The following is a 27,059-nucleotide window of genomic DNA, read 5'->3' as shown; positions in this document are numbered from 1 at the left end:
AGGTATCGGTGAGAGACTAATTTCGTTGCTGTTCACACTTTAAATTCGTAAACGGGGGAGGGGATATTTTGTGACAAACCTGCTTAGTGTTGGTCAGCCAATGAATGATCATTCGAGCTGGAAGGTCGTAATAACAAATTAACGCAGTAAAAATTCGTCATCAAGAATTGGAATTGCTTGACAATATATGCCAACCGCCTTTCAAGAGGGGTCAAAAAGCTCAATATGAGTTTGATGGAGATGAAAATCTGGTATTTTCCTGCATATAATCTGCAGATGCGAATTTCGCGTTTCAGAGCAAAAAAAGTACAGTCCGCAGCGGCGTATAACTTCCATAAGAAAATTTCATCCATTAATAAAATTTTAAGGAATGGGGGGGGGGGGGAATTTGTGTAAAAAATTGCCGATTTTCGTATTTACATCTATATCCGTCAAGAAATATTTGAAAAATATTGTCTGTTATAAATAAATTTTCAAAGTAGTTATAACTAACTAAGCCTCTGAAAAAAACTTTAGGTGACTTACTAATTTAGCCAACTTCTCTAATTTGGAATAATTATCAGAATAAATATTAATTCTCTAATTTAGTCAACTAGGAAGAAGGAAGAGTGTAGATGTAAATCCGGGGAGAAGTGATGGACAGATCCCTCTCTAAAGAGTCTGATAATATAGGAAGATAAATCAGTCCCATATTTTAGGGAACAGTAGTGACTAATAATAAACAATTAATTGCCCCCCTCCAACATATCACCCTGGATCCGCTCCTGGGGGAGGGGGGAGGAGCGCTGACTGCCGATTATGCACAGGGCACCACTTGGTCTAAGAACGGACCTGAATAAAGGGTAAGCAGGCTATATACAGCCATTTTTTTCCTCAAAGAACGTAAATGTGTGAGAAAGAAAAAAAAAATAAACACACAATAATGAACAGATTATTGTTTCACAGTGAATGTTTTTCTGGAGAGAAAGAAAGGAAGGAAAATCGGGAATCCCGAAAATGCAGAAAAAAAGTAAAAATTTCTAAAACGTATGACGTTCTCATAATAATGAGAAACGTCTGGTAACCCTAACTGAGACGTTCACAAACCGAAGGTCGACTGTAGTCTGTTGGAGAAAAAACAAGGCATCGCTGCAGGTCCATCTTAACAGCACTATGGGCCTCTGGCAAAGTGATATTTTGGGGCCCCTGATAAGCTAAAATCACCTGCTTATAAGTTTCTATGCTTTCTCTCAAAAATCATAGCACCAAATTTTATATATCTTTAAACAACTTACATCACGAAGCACCTTAAGCACTTTTTGAGGCCCTCGGGCAGTGTCCGGGTGGACCCATGCGTTAAAACAAGTGTGTATTCGGGGAATGGGGGAGATGGGGTGATTGCCCCTCACAAGAGCCGAATATATGGGAAAAATTTGTGTCTCATACAAATGGGATGATCCGATGGATCTACACAATAAGAGACTTCTTCAACACATCGCCTTGGACAACACCATCTATAGCAGAAGGCCTCCGCGCGAAGCTCGTGACGTCACTGAAGAAGGCCATCTCACCTATAATCATTGGATATAGCAGGTCAACGCATGCGTTTTGTATCTTTAAATTTTTTTGTATATCCAATGGCTGTAGGTGAGATGACCTTCTTCAGTGACGTTACGGGATTCGCGCGGAGGTCTGCTATAGATGGTGTTGCCCTCGATACACCTGCTTCCGCTCCGTTCGCAGTTGAAGATGTCTGCTTCAGCTTCATTTGCAGGTGAAAATGCCTACTCCCACTCCATTCGAAGCTGATGGTGTCTGTCTTCACTCAATTCGAAGCTGATGGTGTCTGTCTTCACTCAATTCGAAGCTAATGGTGTCTATCTTCGCTCCATTCGCAGCTGAAGATGTTCGCTCAGGTGCAGATCCAAAGGAGAGGGGAGCAATGGGAATGATCACCCCTCCCAAGAGCCGAATAATATGGGAAAATATTTCTGTCCCGTAAGATATGGAACGATCAAATGGACTTGCACAATTCGCCTCTCCCGACACATCATCTTGGATCCGCACATGCATTAAGACGGCCCAGCATCGCTGAAATGACGGAAAAACAGGGGAAATTTTTTCCAAGAAATTCAAATTATATGGTCATGTTTATATCGGAATTCTTCTTGCCCCGCTGATGGAGCAGGTGTACAATAGTAGTAGTGGTTGTTTTCTCAAATAAATAAAAAAATTTTCCCGATTATGTTGATAATTTTAGACAGAAGATGGCAGCAGCGACCCTAGCAACATCAATCGGTTTCTGCTGCTTTCTCTCGTCTGCTCCTGTATTTAGTCAGTTTGGATCGGCGAAAAGATGTTGTAAAGGCAGCGGAAAGATGGTTCGTTTCAAGTGGAAACTTGTGCATGTGTTACCTTTAATTATTTTAACTTTAATCCCATTTACATCTTCACATAAACATCCGAAATTTTGCCGTCATAAACATCCACCACCAGAAGAGGTGAGTCAACTTAACATTTCTATCGTATTCTAAAAATCACATCTAATGTTTACGTTCGTATTGTTGACGTTTTTAGCCACAGAAAAAAAAATTAAATAAAATGCTTTTCCACCTCTAAGAGAACTAAAGAAAAAGAATGTAATATTTATTAATGAATGAAACAACAAAAAATCTCATTAATTAAGGATCTGCCGTGCAAAATAAAAAAAATTATTGCCTCAATTAAATTTTAATTTACCATTAACTCCACGATTTACATTGAAGATCACAAGTGGTAATTGCTGGAAAAATATCAATTGTTCAATTTCCACACTAAATAAAATTTTAATTTATTTGGGATGAAATTCTTTATAAAAAGCCTGCTATACTGAACAGGGATTATTAAATAAATAAAATTCTATTGACAATCATTTATCTACTTTAATTTATTAGTAATGTATCAATTAAAAACAACAACAAAGAATGAATTATTAAATTGGTGTTACTGGAATATAATTTTTTTCCCTTCTTAAATACTATGAAGATGAGTAAAAATTTTCTAATGGAATCGAGTATTGAACATCTGGGAGTTGTATTTAATTTCTTTTAGTTTTGTCACTGATTTGACTCGATATAATTGACAATCATTTATATATTTTAATTTATAAGCAACGTATTAATTAAAAACAACAAGAATGGATTATCAAATTGTTGGTGCTACTGGAATATAATTTTTTCCATGATGAGTAAAAATTCTATTGGAATCAAGTATTGAAGATCTCCAAGTTGTGTTTAATTTATTTTAGTTTTGCCACTGATTTTACTCTATTTAATATCTGTTCATTATTGCCTCTGATATGCAATGAATCTATACAGATTGAGTATTATACGAGATAAGCTAAATATGCAATTAAGTTTTAAATTTAATTGCATTCAACGCAACAAGCAGGTACTAACACAGGAATAAAGTTATTGATAATGTTTAGAGTGTGGGGAGCATGAGTTCAATGTAGATATTAAGTCTGTGAGGAAGTTATTATATGGCAGGCTTTAGCTCATATTGTTTGACCTGTTGGAATACGAAGCATTTGAATCGTAAAAGAGAAATTGTGGAAAATTAAAAGCACCAAAAATTTCTTAAAATTCATTTTATAGAAGTGTAATTGGAAAATTTGAATTCAAAATGTAAGAGCTATTGTCACACAATAATATAAATCAATGCAAAGATATTAGTTTAGAAAATCAACAATTTAGAGACATTCTCTTCTGTTTTTTTTAAGACCTCTTGCTTGAAACATCTCGTTCTTGAATGATGTTTTTTGAGACTGAATTTCAAAAATCTTATATTAATGGTAACAATTTGTAGCATAAAATTTCATTAGTCGGACTCAAATTTTATCCATTTAAATAAATTTACCTTAGAATTGTTTTTTATAACTTTTAAAAAATTATTATATATAGTCACAGCTTACAAACATTGGAGAGGCAGATAAGGCTCTATTCTAGTAAATGTGGTGTCCTAGAATGATTCCTAATACATTTTGGTTTTTTCATTATAAATTTACTAGAGATAAGCCAGTGAAAAACCCTGGCTTTGGGTCCTGTTTCGGGGTGTGGGGTATATAAGCCATTGTTTGATCTCCTTGCAAAATAAATTGATTTGTGAAAAACTTTTTAGGGCATTTTTTTGGGAAAATAGTTATCATTTGCATTTTATTTATATTCTCATTGGTAATTAGTTTTGATCTACATGAATGATATGATGAGGGTTGAGTAGATTTAAATTTCTACAAGAAATGATTTAGATAAAATTTGTTTAAACTCTACGAACTGATAATTTTTGATAAGCAAAGTAAGTACAAAATTCAAATTCATTGCGCACTGTCCTTTATGCTGAAACACTTACTGTAAATTTGAACAAAGAACATGGAAAGCAAAAGACAATGGGATCAATATTTGAACTGAAATTGCATTCTGTGGAAGTGATTCTCAAACTATTGTCAACCGCGGCTCCTTTTGCCCTAGGCAATGTTTTTCCGCAGCTGTCCGGAATACGTAAAAAAAAACCACTTCAAAACATTGAACAGGCACATATCAACAACGCCAGCTCAGTGCCGTGACTAAGGTTGCCGACTCCCCTAAGAGCCGTGACGCACACTTTGAGAATCACAGCTCTATGGCGAAACGTGAATTCTAGGTTGGAAGTTAAGGTTAGGTATAATTATGTTTTCTCGCTTTGTTGTTTAGGATATTACCATTCGTTCCTGTCAAGATTTTGGTCTGTAGAACCCGAATTTATGAGCCTTGAACGTGGTACCAAGTCTACGAGGGACAACGTTTGAATTGAATTTAATAATCATCAAGTTGCCTGCAGCGATTCTCAACCTTTCTGAATCCAAGGACCATTAAATTGTCAGAAACAGTTTGACGACGAACGGAGAAAGGGAGTCCCTCCCCAGGACGATAAAAAAACTACTATTTTTGTAAAAAATTAAAGTATTGAAAAAAAAGTTCATATGCTGACTTAATCAATTTGTTAATTTAAAATGTTTTTGCAGGTTAATAACCATAGTTTCTTGGATTCCCTGCGCCTAGAGACTTATTTACAGGGAACTACGCGGACTATAGCCCATAGGGGTGTTTCAAATTATAGTAATTGGTGATTAAGAACAAGTTAGAACGGGAGAAGTGCGTCAAGATTTGAATTGCCCGCAGGCGGCAAAGCCGTAAATTTGCCTGTGCCCTCACCTCAAGCCTTCAATCGTGTGCTTCCCACTAAAAGTAGGTCCTATATAAGTACATCTCTGGGGAAAAGGTAGGCCCGTTAGGTGCTTATTCTACCAATCTCTCAGTAAACAGCATTGAAGAAAAGCCAATCGAAACTGACTATGAACCGTATGGTCTGGTCTAATTAGCCCTCATTTGCATAATATGATCGTGGTGTGACAAACCACAACAGCAACTGGTGGCTCTCCCACGTGATGAATCTAACGAAAATCCCATACGATGTAAATGCAATTCAATTTAGTGTTGATCTCGGAGCCTTTCTATACCGACCAGTCCGTTCGGCAATTTTAGTTAACCTAACCACCCGGTTGCTAAAAGATTCTCGAAAGGACAGTCATCGATAGTGTGATTGAAAAATGTTTGATATTAATTCAATCTGGAATGAACTGATCCTTTCAGATTTGTTGCACTCCTGGTAATGTGTGATGACCTAGGAATGAGTCAATTTAAATTGTACAATTATATTTGTCTGTGTGTAATTTATGGCAGGAGTCTTGACAAATGTGCATGACTCGATTGTGTACAGTTTAGATCCCGGCATCGGGTATTAAGATATTTGCCTTCCCCAAAATGACAGTGGTGCGAAAAAACTAACGAATGATAAATAATTAAATCGTTAGTTCATTATTTATAGTTGGAATCAACTCGCACAAGCCGTGGGATTTGTCTTCCAGCTGGTAATAGTGTTGAAATTAGTATTATGCCATTTACGAAAGTTTAAAATTGAATCTCCAAAGAACTTCGAGCTAACTTAGTGTTTGTTTGGTTGTCGTCCCCGCTGGCTACCGGCAGCGTTCAATCAATAATTTAGGGTTTTTAACGCCGAAATTCTGGATCAACGGAATTTTTTTTTCAACTGCAATTATCCGTCGGAAAGACTCTTCATGTAAAAGAGTCCTTGGCGAATTTTCAACCAGAGATCACGTGGGATTGATCTTGACCATTCTTGTAAACTTAATTTTTAAAATATTATATATTTTTTGAGTGAAGTCTGGTGTTATTTTTATATAATAATATATAAATCAGTTTCAGGGCCGTAAGTATAATTTTTGTCGCCCCCTGCACTGTAAAAATCATCAGTTTTGCAATTCAATTTTGAAAACTGCGTTTTTTGTGTTTTCCCTAAAATTTGCCGCCCGCGAGCCCTCTTTGTCCCCGATAGTTCCAATCCTGATCTTACTAAAAGCCCTGACCTAATCCTAAGCAGATTGTGGGCGACATACAAATCAGTTGCTCTTTATCAAGTTGAAATCCCACGTTTTCTCATAAGTTCCGAGAAAAGCAAAAGAGAAAAAAACTTCTGAGGTCAATGTCAGACACGATATATGAAAGAAATATACTCGTTTGATGAAAGTTCGTGCTTTTGACCTGCATTCTAGAAAGTTCTAGAGCAAAACAATGATTCAAGGTCTTACGAATACGTTTATACAGTATATAGACATTAATGATGTAAATAATCGAGTGAGTAAACTTTATGGAATCGTTGTCCTAGTGGTTTTTGGATCAGTAGTCGTCGCTGAACATTTTGAAGATAGCGGGCCACATGTGATTTAGGAATTGGTTGTAGACATTAATAAAATACTTCTAAATTTTGTATTTGAATTTTTTCTGTAGCTGAAAAAACATTTCGAGCAAAATAATCGATCATTTTCCTTGGGACCGATTCCTGTTAGCTTTAGGTATATTTTTCACCAGACCATGCCATCGTAACTAGTAGAAGCTACAATCGAGCATTGAAGATAACGAGATAACATTCAATTTGCGGCCTTCAGAATTGAATGGTTCCTTGCAGGTCCGCCTCCGAAATTTGAGAAAATGACCGAAAAAAGGGAAAAAGATTGCCAAATCTATTGTTCTATCACTTTGGGTCCCCCCGAACGATATTTCTGGCTACGGGCCTGGTTGCTTGTAATCTGTGGCTGAGTTCTCGAGAATGAACAAAAATAGAGTGTCTCATATATTTGGACGGATTATAAAAAATCAACAAATTGATGTGTGCACGCCAGTTTACGCCCATAGAGTTGTCAAATAGTCTGTTTTTTTCTGACACGAAAAAAAAGTTACTATTATAGCCGATTCGTGGCGCTGCACAGTGTTTCCTGATAATGAGCAAATTTAATCTCTTCAAAAGACGATGGGAATCAACTACTTATGAATAAATTCTTAGATAAGAGAGAATTGAATTATGGCTTTGTTGTATTATTGTCTGCGTATTAAGACTGCGATGTTGACTCTGGTAGAAAAGGCACATATGGTGAAATTTCTGTAATCTAGATACTTTTCCCATGTATTTTGTTAACGTGGTGCCAAATAGAGCCATTTATCCACGGGAATTATAACTATTTTTTTTTTGTTGTGTTGAAAAAACACACTTCGACAAGTCTGAGAGCGCAACCCCGTCGTCAATTGCTGATTTTTTTTTTATGAATTTTTGAAATCCTTCAAAATTTATGGGGCACCCTATAAAATTAGGTACCAGGCGCGGATTCAGAAGGGGGTTAATCGCCCGCTCCCCAGGAACCTGATAATATGGTGAAATGAATCTGTCCCGCAAAATACGGGACAGTAGTGACCATCGATAAAAAATGAGTTGTCCCCCTCCGACACATCGTCCTGGCTCTGCGCCTTTTATGTACTACTATAATTCTCCATCGATTTGTCAAATTTGATAAAATATTTTTATCTGGGTTGTGTGTTTCACAGACTAAATAGCCATTACCGCCGAGTTGAATAATTATTATTAAATGGATATATTAATGCATTTATTTTTTTAATAGAGCATCAAAGTTTTCAATTTTAATTCTTATCAATTTAGTTTTCATTTGAAACATATGACTAGTTTCCATTAAAGTCGAATATTTGAAAACTTTCAGTGAGAGAGCAAAACTGAAATTTATATTAATAGCACGGAGAGAAATTTATATACTTGTCTTGGGTCAATTTTGTTTGACGTATTTAAGAATTCGAAAATCAAGCATTCGGGTGAAAGATTAATAAATATTAAATGTACGAATAGATATTTTTCCATTATTTTTTTTAAAGTAAAAAATGTGCAATATATATTTTTTCCGCCGAACTCAGTTTTTCTTTTTACATTTAATACGAGATGAGTATATATATGTAATGCATAGCAACATATGCATACAAACACTATGTTTATACGCCTTCGAAAAGAAATTTTTTTTCTCAAGGATCTGCATTATATTTGAATTGATTCAACAGAAAATACTCTAAGTACATGAGATGTTGAAAAGAGAAAATATTTAGATTTTTTATTTATTTTTATTCTGATACGCAATCGCATTCTTGAGATTTCAAGATGGAATTTGGATATGCTAGGAATTCTAAACATTTTATGGCATGTCTAACGTTTACATCAACTTTCAGTTCCACTGAGGAGCAGGACTTAGGCGGACGACACGGAAGCACCGGGTCGTAAAACGGGATTAAATGATTGACATGTCATACATATGTATCATTGCATTAATATCAAAAATAAAAGTCCTATGCCTTATTAATAGGGTGACCATACGTCCCGTATCTTACGTGCAAAATCCGACAAAAATGCTCATTGTTTAGTCTATTGAAGCCAATACAGTAGACTCGGTAACTCGACACCCCAAAAGTGCCGACAAACATTTCTACTTCAGCGGATGTCGAGTTAGCCGGGTTTTACTCTAAATTTTTGTGCGATCGTTTTCGTATACGTAATTACATACATTTTCGAAGAATTCCATTAAATAAAATGCTAATTCTCATTAATTTTAATTCGGGGTGGTCTCATAATAGAATCTAGACATATAAAAAAAAATTTACCTCATGAAAATAATCAAGTATATTTGTTTTTCTTTCCGAAGAGAAAAGAAAACTTCTACACTATTCAGTTTATCCCGCGATTTTTCGGCTTTCTCCCGAGTGCGTAGTAAGCGACGTATCACATCTACAGCTTTTAATGCATCATGACGAAATGGTGCAGATACTACTTCATGTTTCGAAGAAATAGAATCACAGAAAGTTCAGATGAAGCACTTACTCTTTAGTTGATTGATTCTAGAATATCGTCGTTTTCTAAAAGTCCTGAAGTTACAAGATGAGTCAATGTTCACAAATTCATCCTCAGTAGAATCATCCGTAGCGCTATTTATGCTTTCTCCACACGTAATCGGAGAGGAATCTTCAGAGAAATGATCGTTTTCGAAAGACTCTGAACAGAAACCAACATGACTGAAGCAGTTCCGAATAGTGGCACTCGTGACTGAGACACTTCCATACAGGATCAATCATTTCAACATCTAAAACAAATTTTTGCACCGGTTCCAACATCCACAAATTCACAAATTTTTTGGTCTGTAATTTTCTGTAAAACTTTTCATACTTAAGTGGTAGCGAAACTGCTGTTGAATTAGGTGGTAAGAAGCATAATTTGATTGCTGAAAGGTCCGTTATTTTTGGATGAGTAGTGCAATTATCCAAAATAAACAAATTTTCTCTTTTCCCCTCTTGAAAATTTTCTATCTAGCTCCTCACCCTTCGTTCAAAAATCTGTCATCCATGCCTCATAGTCCACAGAAAGAGTTTCAACATTTTTAAAGCACTGCGGGTTTTTGATTTTCCAATAACTAACGGTTTAAAATTTTCAGAACCGTCAGATTTTGCTGCCAAAAGAACTGTCAAACGATCTTTGTGTTCTTTATACCTCCTTCATATTTTTCTCCTTTTCAGGCAAGAGTTTAGGCAAAAGGCGAAAAAATAAATCTTCTCTCATCACAATTAAACACATCTGCATCTTTATACCCTTCTATCATTGGTTTGAGAATATCATTATTCTAATTTTCACCAGTTTTTTGAGATGCAGATATGCTCTCTCCACAAACTTTCCAATGCCATGGAAATGGCACAAAAACAATGCCATGGCGCTCTTTGAATCGGGTCAACCATCCACTCTACTCGCAGTGAAATAACCTTGATTGAGACACTTTTGCTTTCTCTTGAATTATTGGTCCTGATAATCAGGGCCGTCTTAAGAGCATCATGGGGCCCCCGGGCCAAGTGGTTTTTCTGGGGCCCTACCTAGTAAATTCTAGAAAATTTCAACCATATCTCCTTTTTGTGAGGCCCCTCTTCTCTTGAGGCCCCCGGGTGGGCCCATACGTTAAGAAGGCACTACTGCTAATGGATTTGAGTGAGATAGAGCGGATTCGAACCACAAAAGAGTTGCTGCTTCTACATCGCTGAACTCTGTTTTTTTTTTTTTATGCGTTTTCTGCTTAGTTCATAAGATTCAAATGCTGACAAAATGTTTTCCTTATTTTTAGCAAATGTTGAAATAGTGTTTTGTGCAACTCCATATTCTTTGGCGAATTCATTCTTGAGTTTTCTTGATTCTAGTTTTTCAAAATTTCAACTTTTGATTTTAAAGTTAAAATATGAAGTTCGCGTGGAGCCATTGCATTCACGGCCGTCGACACTCACGATGAAAACTAAATCACATATTCAGCGTCTAAACCATGCTCTTTTTCTTTTATTCCTTTTCCAAGAAATCGTTAAACTGTTCCGCCAAAACATTCTCCGCAACAGACAATATCAAAACTTCCAGTACATAAGATTTTTATCCCTATTAAGTGTTGACAATATCCACTTTTTTTTTTTAACCATGAAAATACTGAAAGACTTTTCCTGGAAATGCCACTAAAATGATAAGCCGGCCAATACGTTTCAAACATTCTTCTTTTGCCTGCCCCCCCCCCCCACGCATAAAAGGGACCCCATCATAGAGAACAAAGAATTGTCGAAATACACATGAACAATGTCGAAAAATTCTTAGAACTGGCAACACACGGGCAATTGTAAAAAACAGTCGTAAATCGTAGTCGGCTTAAGCGGAGTTAAGCCAAACATTTGTCTGCTTATATCTGATTGAATAACCCCCATGGTAATTACACTTATTTGGTAATAGTTATTATTTTCCATCATGGCGATATTTGGGACCGGGACTGTGGATTTTGTCCAACTCGTAACGAGTGATCGGTTTTTATTAAGTCCTTATAGCATGATCAGTGATTCAGTGGTCACTAGGGTTCGAATTTTTATGACCTAAAGATGAAACGTCGCTGATCGGTTAAAAAACTTGAAATTCAGGTTTTTTAACCTATCAGCAACGACGTTTCATCTTTAGATCATAAAAATTCGGCCCTTCTGATCACTATTTAACATGCTCACATTTTTCAATGAAAGAATTATTGGTTAAATAAGACAATAGAGGACAAGTTCACTCTTTTTTTTATCTCAAAAAATATTCGCATTTTTCAAAAAATTTCTCGATTTGAAAAATTCAGACTCGTGCTCTTCACATGCGGACTTATCCGATCTAGCGGATCGAAAGATCCTCTTTCGAATTGGAATCGTTGGTACTTTGAATGGTCGTTGCCACAATCCATATACTGATCTTCCTCTACCCCAACAATTTCGCTTCGCATCAAACGTATTTGCTTTCGATGTTAACTATTCCCTGCTCTTCTCATCCATCAAACCATTAGCTCTTATGTCGCTTTTCTAGCATAAAATGTATATATACAGACACATTGAAAGACCCTATCCAAGCAATGCAGTCCATTAATGGTTGCATGTGATGAAAGCGTGTTCTCTCTCTCTATGCTTTTATATGGAACAACGAAAAAGTGCTAGAGGGCATGGAACAAACCAGCATAAGATATTTGAATACTAACATCGGTCTAGTAATGCAATTTCGACGATGGCAAAGTCTGCTATTTATCAGTAGTGCATGGAATCAGACCCTGTATGAGATTTGCTTTCTACAGGGAATGAATATATTAAGCTTGTTATAGTAAAATCTTCCAGATTTGTGAAAGTGTGAAAACACGATTTAGAGTTTAGTAGAACTTCCCTTAACTGGGACCGAGAGTAAGCTGGACGAGAGAACATCTGGTGAAACGATGGAGATTTACGGGGTAGCCATGATATAACTTTGCTGATATACGAGCCCCTAGCGGCCGCAAAAATCAACTAATGCTAATGAAATTCGAGATATAGGTGTTTCCGAGTATGCACTCGAGAATGAGAAGAGGAACAATACTCTGGCTCTCGTGGTTACGGTTGTAGCAACAGAATTAAAAAAAAATTCAAATGTCAACACTCACTTTTATGCATTGCAAAATGATTGGCGCAGTAAAAAAAACATGAATGGCATCGAAACAGTACCTGTAGCGCTATAAACGCCGGTGCAGGATGCAGACAAAGAAAGATCTCACAGAGGGGTTGGTGCGCTAACCGCTCGGCGGTCATCTCGATCAGATATGCAGGTATTCCCCAATCGAGCGGTTAGCGCACCAACCCTTTGGTGAGATTTTCTTTCTTTGTCTGCGTCCTGCGTTGTCGTTTATGGTGCTATACGTACCGTTTTAACATCATTCATGGTTTTTTTATTGCATCGATCATTTTGCAAGGCATAAAAGTGAGTGGTGTCATTTGAAGTTTTCGAAATGCTGTTGCTGGAACCGCGAGAGCGCTAGACTTTTGTTTCTCTTCTCATTCTCGAGCGCATACTAGGAAACACCTATATTTCAAATTTCATTAGTTGATTTTTACGGCCGATAAAGGCTCCTATATCAGCATAGTTATAATATATTATGACCACACTGTACATTCAATCTCATTCAATCCGTCAGGTATTTTCATAGTGAAATATTACTATGAAATTAGTTTTTCAGAGATTATCACAGCTTCGTAGAAAAATATTGAATTATGCGAATATAGCAGAACGGGGGATTCTTGGCATTTTACCCACAACCCAAGCTCAGTAACAAGATAAAATTTGTGTCTCACGGGTCTATTTCGAATTCGAAAACGCTTGTTAAATATTTCTAAATAACAACTGTTTGGTTTTCAAAATTTGTGAAACTAGTCAGTGGCGTCCTAATGGTTAGGCAAACGAACGGGTCCTGAGCTTAGGGCCCGAATCAACTGGGCCCCCCCCCCCCTAAATTATTGAAAGCTTTCTATTAATCCCGTAATTATTTCTTTTGTAAATTCTGGAATTATTTCTTTCATAAATTCTGGAATTATTTCTCTCATAAATGTTGGAATTATTATTTCTTATTAATCTTCAATTTTCTTTTAATAATTGTGGCTTTTCTTTCATTGTTTATAAATTTTCTTCCATTAATTCTGGAATTTTTCATTAATTCCGCAATTATGTACTACTTTTATGATTTTCAAATTCTCATCAATTCTAAATTTTCATTGATCGTGGGCTCATATTTTTCTAGATATTTTTCAGCATTTTTTTCTGTGCATTCTGTAAGATTATTATTTTTTGGATGCCGACTTCAAATCATGGTTTAACCCTTTGTGGGGGGGGGGGGCCGCTTTTTATTTTCTACATTATTTTAAGGAAATTACTTCATCCTTGAGGTGGGTGGTGGTTTAGCGGCGTAATCACCGCCCCTGAAAAACATGTTACAGGTATCCTTCGCTTTACGCGATTTTTAAAAATTGATTTCAAGAATTTCACCCTGCGAAATTCGGCTTGGAGTTTAATCTTGGAAATGGGCTTGCAAATTGAAGATATATAATAGCTATTTTTTTAGCTAAATTTTTCATAGCTAAATCCTTTTTAAAGACGAAATACGTTGGATTTGATGATGTGAGACAAATATGAGAGAAATTCTGAGATACATCTCACTGATGAACAAGATTTGGTAACAAATTGACAATGTCATGAGAAATTTAATCGAAAAAAGCGGTTTCAGTGAAACTACAATTTTCATATTTGCGAGAAATATGCGGAATTCTCTGGCTTTGCTACTAAAGTTTTTATAAGGAGACGAAAAATGCTGCTTGTCAGACGAATCTCGACTGTTTCATTAAAAAAGTGTCATTAGTCTATCATATCTTCAGGAAAGAAAACATCCACACACTCACTAGAATCAATCAGAAGTAGGGAAGACAGAAAAAGTATTAATTTAATTCATTCATATTGTCTAAATAATTCATTAAAAAAATTCCCTTTTGCTGTTGGTTCAATTTCTTTAATCCTTCTAAAGAAAACCAACTCCTATCCCTGTGTTTCCCATGCTAAATTCAACTCACTTTACGCGATTTAGTTTTACGCGACTATTTTGTGGAACAAATTAACCGCGTAAAGCAACGGATGCCTGTATTTGAATTTTCAAGATGTTAGTTTTACATCAAAAGGAAAAATATAGTGATAATTATTTATCATTTCATTTTTTAAATATTGGTAAAATTTTTCAGATCCTTTAGGTTATTAAAAATATAATGACAAATCTAATACTTATTCTTATTGATTTTATTTCGTAAGATTTTGTATCAATCAATACTGAACATAAAAAATGTGCAAAATAAAATCATTCAATAAAAATTTGTAAACAAAATTCATTCATATTATTCATTTCTTCTAACTACAAATCATGAAATTTCTGATAAAAACACAGTAGTAATGCAAATTACTACACTCACATTCTTTAGTATGCAAATCTCTATCGGCTCTGTAGAACATACACAGGGGTGCAAGAGCTGTGCCAAACTGCGCCGAAACGGTTCTCTTGCTACATGGTGCGCCGAATCCCTGCGCATTTGCGCCAATTCTTGTTTCTGGTTCGCGGAGGTACCGCTAATGCACTGTAGTGCGTCAAATACCGGGAATTTAGGAAAAAGAAGCATGAAAATACGGAGGGAGAAACTTGGATTTTTTTTTCACTTCCCACCATCTACCATAATCGCGTTATGTCGTGACCTTGGAAAGTAGCTCTACTACCTTGAAGTATAAAGTCCTATACTGTTATTGGTTAACCGGCGGGCTATCAAAGTCCCTGAATGAATATGCCGAATTTTCCGATTTCGGAGATTGTTTTTTCTCCTGCGGGTTATATACTGAAAATTACGGTAATTTCGCGGCTGCCAACCTGCGTTCAAAGACCGTATACATCGAAAAGAGTATTGGTTTACTCGTTTAAATTACCGACATTTTTCGAAGATCATTGGAAAAAAATGGGATCTGTTAAAACTCCAGCTAAAATATTCATAGTTTTGTCATCTAGTCACTATGCGGTCGTGTGATTATCGTCGGCAGTTGCCGATCGTGGCAATTTCACATTGCGAAAATCCGGATTTGGTGAACACAGGGGCGGCTCGAGGGAAAGAATTTCAACCCATGCGGAATCTGTTTTTGGCGCTACTGACGGTGTTTTTTTTTTCAAAGCTTTTTTCACCCTTTCAATTCCATTTGGCACCCCCTCCTAGAGCGGTGCCCAATATGGCCGCACAGTCCGCCACTGCATTGGTGGTGGAGGGGCATGCTCTTAACAATAGTCAAAGGAAGGAGTTTGTACTAGGAGCATGTGCTCATTACTCCCTCACGTATTGCTGGGATGTTGCTCAACATTGTATCACCAACAGAACTATTAATTATGTGTGATGAATGGGTTGCACTACAATGCAAATAATTACAAGAAGTGAAATCAATTCAGAGAATAAATAGATATTGGGCAGACATATTCAAACTTTATAACCTTGAAAGCAGCCCAAAGTTCAAAATTTTACCAGTTTTGGTGAAGGCCTTTTTTATCTTTAGCACATGGTAACGCAGACAGTGAAAGAGAGTTCATTGTTAACAAATAAATAAAAGTCTGTTCGAACATTGAAAAATCTGTCCATCCAATGCTTTAATGGAATAAGACATATAAAATCTTATGTTCAAGGACATGAAATATTTGAAAAAAATTGTCATTGAGATGCTGAACTTCTGAAAGCGACTCGTGATTCGTAATCTATTAACATGCTATTAGGTTGAGAAATTGTTTAAGTAAATAAGGTATTTATATTTTCCTCGTTTTTTGCATTTTGCTTTTAAATTTAATAATTCCTTTAAATTTTGTGAGAAGCTAATTTTTTTTCACGGAAACCCTTATTATATTCTGCACGCACTTTTTTTGCTATATCAGGATGAATAAGATTTTGGTGTTCAAGCAGCAGAAATTCTTGTTGCCTAGGTTTTTAGTATGCATGTTGCTTAATTTGAAAAGAGTCTCATAATTTTTACTCGTCATTTCAGTAATGCATGTTTTAGTAGTGACAGATAAGATAATTCAGATAAAATTTAAATGGATTTTAATTTGTGAAGGAAATTTATTTAGAATTATTTGTTTCAACCATTTTTGGCAAAACTTTTGGCATTTCACAGAAAAATTACTCCTTATAGGGCCTATTGCAGATATAGTTCGTTTTTAGTTCTGCTCCATTTTCAAAATTTCTGCTCCAAAAATGAAATTTGCTCCTCCGAAATAGATGAAGGGCGCTTGCACCCCTGCATACATAATTGCTTAATTTTCAATTGCAATTCATCGCTTCAATCTTTAAACAGTATTCGTGTTAGTTCAGTATTTCCCCCATGAGTTATCTAATAAATTCGATATACATAATGCACATACACGTAATTAATTATACACTGGTTCCTCGTTTAACGGGAATTTCTCTAAACCGACCAATCCTTGTTCCCAATTAGGCCTGTTAATAGAATTTCTACTGTATCACTTAAAGATTAGACTGATAAATTGCTAATAAAAAGGATAGTTTTGTAAGAGCCACACACTACGAATTTCTGTACATATACAGGGTTAGCATAAATGAGAACGATCGGATTTTTTTAAAATTTATATTTTAAAAACTGTCGCACATAATCAGTGATGCATAACTTAGAATGTGTTGTTCTTTATTTTTTTTTTTTCAGTTACAAATGGTTAATGTGGGAACTTTACTTAACACGACAAACATCTAATCTGCAATCAAGTTCATTGCACATATTTTGCAGTTTTACACTGTCAAAGGTGCAGCACTGATGCGTCCTATAAGTTCATTTTTTATAAACCACCAATGCCGAAAACTCAGCTTAAAGAACCATGAACAGTTGAGAAAAAAAAGAAAATTGAGAATCATTGACAGAGTACGAAGTGTGTGGAATGAACTTGATTACAGATTAGGTGTTTGTCGTGTTAGAAAAGGTTCACACATTGAACATTTGCAACTGGAAAAAAACTTGAAATGTTTTCTTTTATTTTCATGTATCACTGTTTTTGTATGCGTAATAGTTTTGAGTATATTAATTTTTCAAATCCGGTCATTCATTTATGCTAACCCTGTATTTTGCAGCAACATAAGATCAAAAGATGTTTCTCAACCGAGTTTCCCGTGACATAGCTGGGGTTTCCACTGTTAAAGTTCTAGAAAACTTTTTATGTGTACGTGAGTGGTTCTTAAAAGATAGGCCGCGACATGGGTTTCAGAACAGAACAAAGACCTTAATAATAATGAAATGAGAGCCAGAGTGACATTAGTTCCCTCAATATTTGACTAAGAAATCCTTGGATGAAAAAGACTGCCCAGAAAAATGAATATTATTTCAGAATTGTAAAAATTGATGTAAAAATTTCGCGAAACACTGAAGTAAGGAATGAGATTTTTGAGAAAGGCTGTTGTGTTGTGTGTATATATATATAAGAGGAAGATTTTTTCGGTTAAGAGAAGCTCTATAGTGTACATATTACGTTTTATAGACCAAGAGTTCATATTGATTATGTATACTGTATACAGGGTGCATAGAGCAAACAAGGGTATGACATTTTACTGGCGAATCGTTGATCCTAGTTGATACCTCCAATGAGAAAAAGTTTTCAAATAACGTGTAGTACTCGGATGTGTCATTTATGTTTCAAGAGGTTGTATAGTTATTGAAATAAATAACCGGGTAAAACTGTTTTTCTGCATTTAGAGCTGTTTTTTCCCCAACTTTCCTTTGTTTTTCGAATTCGGTAATATCTCGGTGAATATTGCACTTAAAAACGTGGAATTATTTTGTTGGCATCAGGAGAGATGGAGCAACAACTTTCTAATTGGGTTTAGGAACACACGGGGAGTGTATAAAAAGTAAATTTTTTTTTATTATAAAAACTATACAAAACCCCTTGAAACATGAATGACACATGAGTACTGCACGTTATTTGAAAACTTTTTCGAATTGAAAGTATACCTCCAGGATAAACGGTTCGTCAGTAAAATGCCAACACCCCGTTTGCTATGCACCCTGTATATTCCCAAACTGGAATATTTTTAGAAAAATGTCTGGGGAAGGGATGACCAAGTGATTAAGCTGCGTTAATTATTGTCGATATCAGCGTTTCTCAACCTTTCTTAATCCAAGGACCAGTAAAATGTCTGGAACATTTCCCCGGACTACTAGCTTACAGCATTAGTAGTGTGACTACATGCCCTATATTTTACAAGGCATATAAATGCAAGATTTTATACACAATTCTTTTTTTCTTTCCACGAAGATTATTTGAATTTTACTAAAATCGGGAATAAATAATTTTCATAATTTACATAAATTATAATAATTTTATAGGCCATGTGAATATATTAATCACGCATATATATGTGATGTTCAATGTTTTTTATCTCGAAATCTTTACACTTCAATTAACTGCAATTTCCAGTAGCCCTTCATTTGTTAGTTTGTACTGGTAATTTCTTAGCAACGTTAGCAAGAATTGGTGATTTTGCCGACTTATGACAAGGTTTAAACTGATGGTTTTTGGTGACAATTAGTGGTATTCCGTATTTAAGATTATTTTCAGTATTTTTCTCAATGTTTTCTTTTCTCAACATTTGTTTATTGTGATGTGCGTTTTACTTTCCACTTCTCGGTTATTTTAGCGATAATTAGCAAATTTGTCTTAAATTGCATTTTTTGACTGCAATAAGCAATATTCCGTATTTAGGTTTTTCATTATTTTCCAGTTTTATTTATGATTAGGTAATGTTACATTAAGTATGAAGGTATAATTTTTAATTGAACCCATAAGAATATTACTAATATCAATTACAAAAATTGAATAATTTTTCATTGTTATAATTTTATTCGATTTTGCGTGGGGACCACCTGTGCCATCGTCGTGAACCATAGATTGAGAAACGCTGGTCTTTTTTACAGCATAGGTGCCAATATCCAGACTTGAAAAATATGTAGTTTGTCACGTGACGAAATATTTAGCTGCTAAAAAAACGTCATACAAATAAAAAAAATAGGGGTGTATGGACTGTAAATGGTGACCATAGAACCTGTTTTTTCGGGACATTACTGTATTTTTCTTAATTATGGCCGTCCCGAATTTTTTTTGAATGTTTTTTTTACCACTATTTTCAATGAAACCCATTTGAATTTTTATTCTTCACGAAAATCAAGGATTAAAAGTATTTTTCAACTTATAAATTATAATATGAAAAAATATGAATATTAATTGCCGCTGTGGTGGTCGAGTGGTTATAGTGACGGACTCGCGATGCGAGGATCCGGGTTCGAACCCCACAGTGGTGGTCGGCTGAAGTTGGTTTTCTGTGGTTCCCAACTTCAAGGCGCAAATGCGAGCCGATCTCCCCGTTAAAAAGTCTCGCCACAGAGAGCAACAGTCCTACAACGATAAATCATTCAATCATAACACTTCACTCATAATTAGAAAAACTGGTGGCAGATGGCAGCACTACACATAACAAGCATTACAGAGAGACAAAAATAAACTTCGTCAGGTTTCACTACACGTACACGCACATTCCCGCATGTACCGATTCGTTGGGGGTTCCGCGGGGGGGGGGAGGGGTGTGGGCGGGGTGCATGTGTGGTTTAGCAGTAGTAGGTAGGGCTCGGGGATCCATGATGTTCTTAAGTCAGCCACCTCGTTGGGCAATTTGCCTGTTGTGGCGTTGTATTTGTAATATATATATATTAATCTTTTAACTCTCATACGTCGTGCTAAACGGTTTTTTTTTGTGTAATTCATTTTAATCCACCGTGATTAGCAGTAGTGCTTTATTTCCTAGCATTGTTAATTTTAGAAATAATTGGCAACTTCGCTCATTTTTGGCATCAATAGACGATTTCCAGTTTTTTGAAATCCCAATTTCCTGTACTTTTGTCGAAGAAACATAGTGATCCTAGGATTGCAAGGACCGAGGAAATTATTTTAAAAATTTTTATTTTTTGCAAAGCATAGTTTGAGGATTTTCAGGAACCCTTCTATAAAGATACGAAAAATCAGAAGAACTTAGCTTCCTACTGGAAGATTTTAATAAGGCTAAAATATCGGAAGGCTTCCAGAGATAAATCGGAAGCATTGGCACCTGAATTTGCCAATACGCATGCATGATTCTCGCGTCAAAATTCAGTTTTGCTCCGAATTTTGTTGAGGAGTGAAAATACTCCTTCAAATTTTATTTATTTCTTTAAAGAGTTATTTGTGTTTTTTTAATAAAAAAATACCCCTCTTTTTTTACAAAATTACCCCTTGAAATCTTGGAGAGGAATGAAATTACTCTTCAAAATTAATGTTTCGGGTAACATTGATTGGAACCTATGCAACAAGATACTAATCAATTTAACCCTTTGAGTGGCATTGACGAGATATCTTGCCTCCTTAAAAGCCACTTATTTTACCATTGATATTTTGTGAAGTGGATTTCTCAATAAAACACTGCCTTATAACCCTTAGTTTGCACCTACTGAAAATCGGAAGAAAGCCTACCTCATTACAAAAAAAAAAGGCATTTTGAAGCGGATTTAGTGATTTCTGTTGTGTCGCTTAAAGGGTTAATATGTCCGTCCGATATTTTATTGTTGCATTCAACATGGACATTTTCAAAACTTTTATGAGATTTTTTACATTGGTGTCGAAGGATCGATAAATGGACAATCACTGGTTTTTTTTCCGTTGCAGTGACAACTACTGGATATGTGTGTAATTTTTTTTTCATACATGGATTGTCTGTCGATGTAACGAAGCATAAAAGATGTTGATTCATCATCGGCTCTTTCGACCACTTCACGCTCTGTGAATTTTCCTATATTATGCATTTCCTCTTGTATCCCTGGCTCTACTGTTCACTGCTTCGTTACCTACCTGTGGGATAAAAAAATTTTTTTCTCTTGTTGGCGCTGTCATTCTTTCTCTTTTCTTTCTACCATATGTAAGTTTTGCAATTGCAGCCATGTTGTATTGCTCCACGCTGTGCCTATTAGTGCTGTTGGTCCTCAGAGGGCAACAACCGACTCTGTGTATAGGGTCTACGAGCAAGATCAGCGTAAGCCCCAGTCGGACATAACCTGTTTTTTTCCTCATTTATTTATTATCTATTTTTTTTTCATTATTATTATTATTCGTTATTCTTATTAAAAGCCCTGAAAAAAAAATCATACACGATATCATAGGACGCGTTGGTGTATTTTCAGTATGTGGGAAAATTAGCCGGATGAGAAAAGTGGACAGGAAATATATCCAATGACATAGCTTTGCGCGTTTTGTTTTCTGTAACTATTTTTAATTGAAGAAAATATCTATTTTATATATACACACACAGTACTAAATATAGTTTTGTATTTATCATAATAGCGTTGTTTGTTAATATTCCTTAATGGAAGTTTTTGTTTTAAAAACAGTTGTTGCGTTTTGATAAAAAATGGAATGCGTGTGAGTATATTAAGCTGATTAAAGTGCACGTTGCTGAAAATTAATCCAGCGTAGTCTAAATAAAAAAAAGTCAATTCAACGAATGGGAAGGATTGTTGATTAGTTAGCTGCGAGAAAATTTGGTCTATAAAATGAGAGGAAATAAAGCCAGATATAGTAATACCCCGAAGTTACGCGATAGGAGGGACCGACGATAACCACGTAAATCGGAGTACGATTTTGCATAAAAATACATATTAACCTTTTGCGGTCCACCGCATCAGGAAACAACCCCCTCACGATTAAGGAAGGCTCCTGCGAATTCGGCTTCTCAGCAGAACTCATAAGCTATACAAAAAAAAAAAAAAAAAAAAAAAAAAAACCGCAAAGGGGGCATTCCTCATTGCGGGGGAGGCGCTATAAAGTACGAACTGTACCGAAAAACCTCTGGATCGCAAAAGGTTAATACAATGATCTCTCACTTAACGTCGGTGCAAGAGAACAAGGAAGAAAAGACGCATAAATGAGAGTGAGGCGCATAAGTGAATGGCGTGATTATGTTATATCTTTGACTGGGAGTACAGAAAATCGTCTTGTAACTGAGAGGAACGTATAAGTAAGAGATCACTTCATTAGTTAATTGGGACTAATATTTAAAGGAAAAAGACGTCTTTTTGTTTCTTCTTACTATGGGTGTACTACCACGATACTTTCCTATGACTTCATGCAATTTAATTTGCCTTGTGACTACTACACCGTGCAGGCACCTCATAAACATTCTTATGGGGAATTTCTAACGATTTGGTACGTGTTGAAAAGTGTTGTGTGTGACCTGAATGAATTTATGATGTCAGAGTTTGTACAGTTGGCGATGTCCACCAGTATCTAGTCTTAGCGATTACATCATTATAAATAAATCCACCGGGGTTGCGCGGAATGGCCGTTGTAAATCAAGTATCCAATGATTTGCGAAATCGTAAAGTTAATCGTAATCGTCAATATAAGATCGGAATCTTGACTTTGTATATACTGTATATCAGTGGTTCCCTTGCCCAATTCATGGTTCATCTGCGGCTCCCTAGTTTAGTAGATATTTCCATGTATATAAAAGAACCACTTCAAAGCGTAAATAGGCACACGAAAATCAATACCTCCAGCTCGTTGCGACGCCCCTGAGAAAGGTTGGCGAAGCCACAAGTAGCTGTGGCGCACACTTTGAGAAACACCGCTTATATATAATTATATGAACTGTCCATTCCTGTATTCCTGCTAAGCCTTGTCACTACAATTCGGTCCTTGAAATAGACTATTCAATAAAATCTAGGCAAATGAAAGACGTGTGTTAAACGCTTTGAATATTTTGATAACACCTCTGTCCATCGAAAGCAATAAATTGCTTGTATTTGGCGGCAAGAAAACAACTTTCATCCGTGGGTTGAAATTAACTGAGTTGCAGACTAAGTATATTGCCATCAAAGAACATTACATTAATCGAACTTGAGACTGTCAATAACACGGGACTTCGAATATGAAATTTTTTATGACACCTGTAAAATGTCAGACCATACAAGCCTTGGATTCTATTTCCTAAATCACGGCTACGTTTTCATTTTTATAAACTGTAGCTCATCAAAAATCAGTATAGTTTCTTACATATAAATAGGTGAAAGAATAAAAAAATTTATATTTAATTTTTTTCATCGCTTGATAATCTCTACCATCTAAGCAATAATCCCATGAAATTATGAAATGTGCATTTTTCACAAGAAATCGCACAACTCGGAGTGTTCTTTAACTCATTGTTCCGTATTATAAACTACAAATCACTGAATTTGCTACTATTAAAGCTGCAATTTTCTGATTCTTATGCAACGCATCGGGAGCTGCTCCTAGCTATCTTTTACAAATACGAAGAGTTATGCTATGAAACATTCGGTGCGTTGTAAAGAGCTTGCCCTTGAACTCACATCATCGCCAGTATTTTTCCTATCAGTTTCTTTCGAGTTTTTGGTTCACAATTGAATAAGGATATTATTTCCCCAGACATATAGAAAGATTAGTCAAATTAACTCTGATTCAATTAAGAATTCTCGCCAACTCTGCTGTCAGAAAATATTTCTCGCTCGTTTAACAGTCCTGTTCATCTCGCTAAATAAGTCAGTTTTTTTTTTCATTTTCTTTGTTGCAAACCCTTTGTCCTACATCTATTCATTTTTTCTCTCTCTCGTGATTGAAGAAGAGCTTAATTTAAAATTCCTACTTTTATTCATTCTTTAAACGAGACAAAGTGATTTCACTCATTCGTGGTTCTCTATTAACTTCAGAAGAGAGAGATACGAAGGAAAAGTCTTTTGCTTAATGTTCCCTCGCTTTTGGCAAGTTCTATCATCCATTCTCCCCCTGCTTTTAATCTTCGAGAAGTTTCATAAATTCACTGGAATTTTCCCGTCGAATCTTATCGCGGACGGTTCTCGCGTAACCGTACACCCTGGAGAATTGACCATTTCATTAGTATCCTTTTCTCCGGTCCCGTTTCTAGGGCTTTTGTAACAGCGTCTTGACACGCGAAATTCTTCTGCTCGGGTTAGCAGCTCTTTGTATGGGTATCTGCTTCGTTCTCGGTTATGAATTGGCGTTATTCAGTTTCCTTGATATTTCCAGATCTTTCAATTACCACTCATCAAAGCGTGTGCATTCAAACAGTTTTTCATTGTTCAAACTTCCAGTTTGTAAATACAGAAAAGTTGAGATCGAATGTGTCTTCTATATCGGAGATATATTTAACATAGACAAACATATTAATACAACGAAGTTTTTTAAGTTTTGTTTCATCAAGTACAGAAAAAACTATTGGTGGGGGAGGTAGAAAGGTAGAAGTACGCACCTTTGTGGATTTTTGACGATAAAAATGCAACTCGAAGAGAGTGTCTCAAAAATTTTCTGAAAGTTTTTTAAATCAAGAATAATCATGCAAGAATTTAAAGCTGTAGTATTCCTTTCAGACCCGAGCATTTATTTTTTTTGGAATGTTCAAAATTATTTTGCATTTTTGACACTCAAATTTTTTTTTTTTTTTTTTTTTTTTAAATTTTTTAATAACGTGATCCTCACGTATTCCCAAGGGATCAGCATGATCCGTCCAGGGAATTTGTTAGTGTTAGTAAACATCCATGCCCGAACCGGGATTCGAACCCAGACCTGCACAGTGAGAAGCTAGTTCTTTAACCACTTGACTGCCAGGCGGCAGTCAAGTTAAATTGCATTAAAAGCATACATTTCGGCAAATATTTATTTTTAAATTTTTTTTTTTTTAATTAAATTTTTTTTTTGTGAATAAATAATTCCCTTCGTTCAATTTTTTTCAGCCAAGAGATGCAGGATATATATTCATCTTCACATATAATTTTTTACAGAATTTTATGACTAAATTTTATGTAATAAATCACACTTTTCCGGAGGCACTTAAAAACTTTAAGCCATCTTAAAAACCTCCCTGCAAGTTCAACTTCAAGTGCTTCCCTCAGATGAAAGCCCCAAAGTTCATATTCACCATATGGCTAACTCAAAACTTACACAATCCTTTAAGTCGGCTTAACTCCCTGAGGTCAAAAGAAAAAATTATACAATGAGAAAAAGCAATCCACACATTTGTAGCACCAGGGTCTGAAATGGTTATAAATGAATGAGTTATAAATTTTCTTTCAAAGAATGAAGAATGCGCTTACTCTTTTTTCACTCTCTTTCTTGGGTAAGAATACGCACCCAAACATTTTACAGTAGTTTCAGACGAATGTCCTCGTAATTTCGTAACTAAAGCATTGCTCATACCACCAATCTTTACATATTTCACACTGAACGCAATCTTCACCGTATCCTGGTTAGGCAGATGACTTCTCGTTGCATGGTCAAATTTGTTGAGAGAATCGCTTTATCAATGGCGTTTAGAAAGTTTTTTCTGTGATTTCCCTGACTCTTCAATGCAATCACTCCTTTTCTTCCTTTTATGGGCTCGACCGGCCTTTGCTTTCTTCAGAGTTCCAAATTTTCTCTTCATTTTAACAGAAAAAACTTGCATCAATGTTGTGTGCGTACTCTTAGCCCCCGTGCATTGCTTTTCTAAATTGCTTGTAGACAGCAACGCCCTAAGATAGAGTTTAGTTCTAACGTCACCATACAGTTCGACAGAAAATGTAATTCAAAATAAATTGAACTTCGAAAGTTTCATCAGCCTTCTAGCCACAAAAAAAAAAAAGATTCATTCGCAGAAAAATTGCATACTAACATGACAAAATCACATTTTACGTAATAAGCTGGGGACCTCAGGAATGTTATCAATAATGGCAGTTTCTTTAGAAATTTGAAAACGTGTTAACTTGTTCATAGTCGCTTTGTAGCTATTAGAAATTTTATTCAAAATTTATTTTTGACTAACTAATTTCCATCCATATTGTGTAAAATTTGTAAATATTTTATATATGATTCAAATACCAACAGTGGTTTATGTGTTATGTTGAAGATACAACCTGACGAGCTTGGTCCTCAGGGTAGTAGATGGCCTTTGGCTGAGGGAGGGTCTGATGCCGGTATTTATGAGATCCCTTGGTGGAGGCTGATTACAGTGGATGCTCACACCTTCGTATAAATACCGCCAATCGCTAATAGCGATCGGTTTGAGCATCCATTGGTCATTTCATGTCATGTAGCTATTAGAAAGAGTGATATCCAAGTTCTCTCTCTCTTGTATGAAGAGAGCTCTTGGAGTACTTCATCTCTCTCTAAACGTATAAACAGTGGACACCTGCCAACGACGTATTTGCATGATTCGCCTCTTATTCGATGCTGTCAAAAGGTGATTTTAAATGCTCCAATCGAACAGAACCTGACAAGCATCAGTAAATAAAGTGTTATCCGATGCACGGCAGAACAGTTTGACATCATTTGAAAACTGCCATAAAGGGATGGAATTTACATGTGTAGATATGCCATCGGTGAACGAGGCAGTGTAGAAGTCCTTGTACTGATACCTGGATTATACCACTGGACCATAAGGGGCACTGTTCCCCCCAGTATCAATAACGTAACCATCATCATGCCTCTCAGCTTTCATTATCGGGCAGCCTTTCATGACTATCCCCGCCTATCCACTGCAGACATTTAGTATTTTAGAGAGGCAGTCATTGACGCGAACTTGAAATGCTCTTCTATGATAGATATTCTTGTAAAATTTGGCAGAATTTCACTGTCAAACTGGACTGTGCCTACTGCTATAAAATTGTAAAAA

General features: G+C 35.8%; 1 protein-coding gene across 1 annotated transcript in view; it reads left to right on the top strand.

The window, feature by feature from the left end:
- The first annotated feature begins 2,278 nt into the window (after positions 1–2,278).
- The window catches only part of Invadolysin (leishmanolysin-like peptidase, invadolysin), a 294,325-nt gene continuing 269,544 nt past the window's right edge, over positions 2,279–27,059 (top strand). Inside the window, exon 1 of the mRNA XM_089246808.1 lies at positions 2,279–2,480. Within this exon, the coding sequence (XP_089102934.1) occupies positions 2,358–2,480 (123 nt within the window). The 5' untranslated portion in view covers positions 2,279–2,357. The remainder of the gene's footprint in view (positions 2,481–27,059) is intronic.

Source organism: Pholcus phalangioides, unplaced genomic scaffold (genome assembly GCF_987345545.1).
Source record: "Pholcus phalangioides strain wild (caught in Gottingen) unplaced genomic scaffold, Ppha-v1.0 ptg000017l_1, whole genome shotgun sequence".
NCBI classification, from domain to species: domain Eukaryota; kingdom Metazoa; phylum Arthropoda; class Arachnida; order Araneae; family Pholcidae; genus Pholcus; species Pholcus phalangioides.
This window is presented reverse-complemented; position numbering and strand designations above follow the sequence as displayed.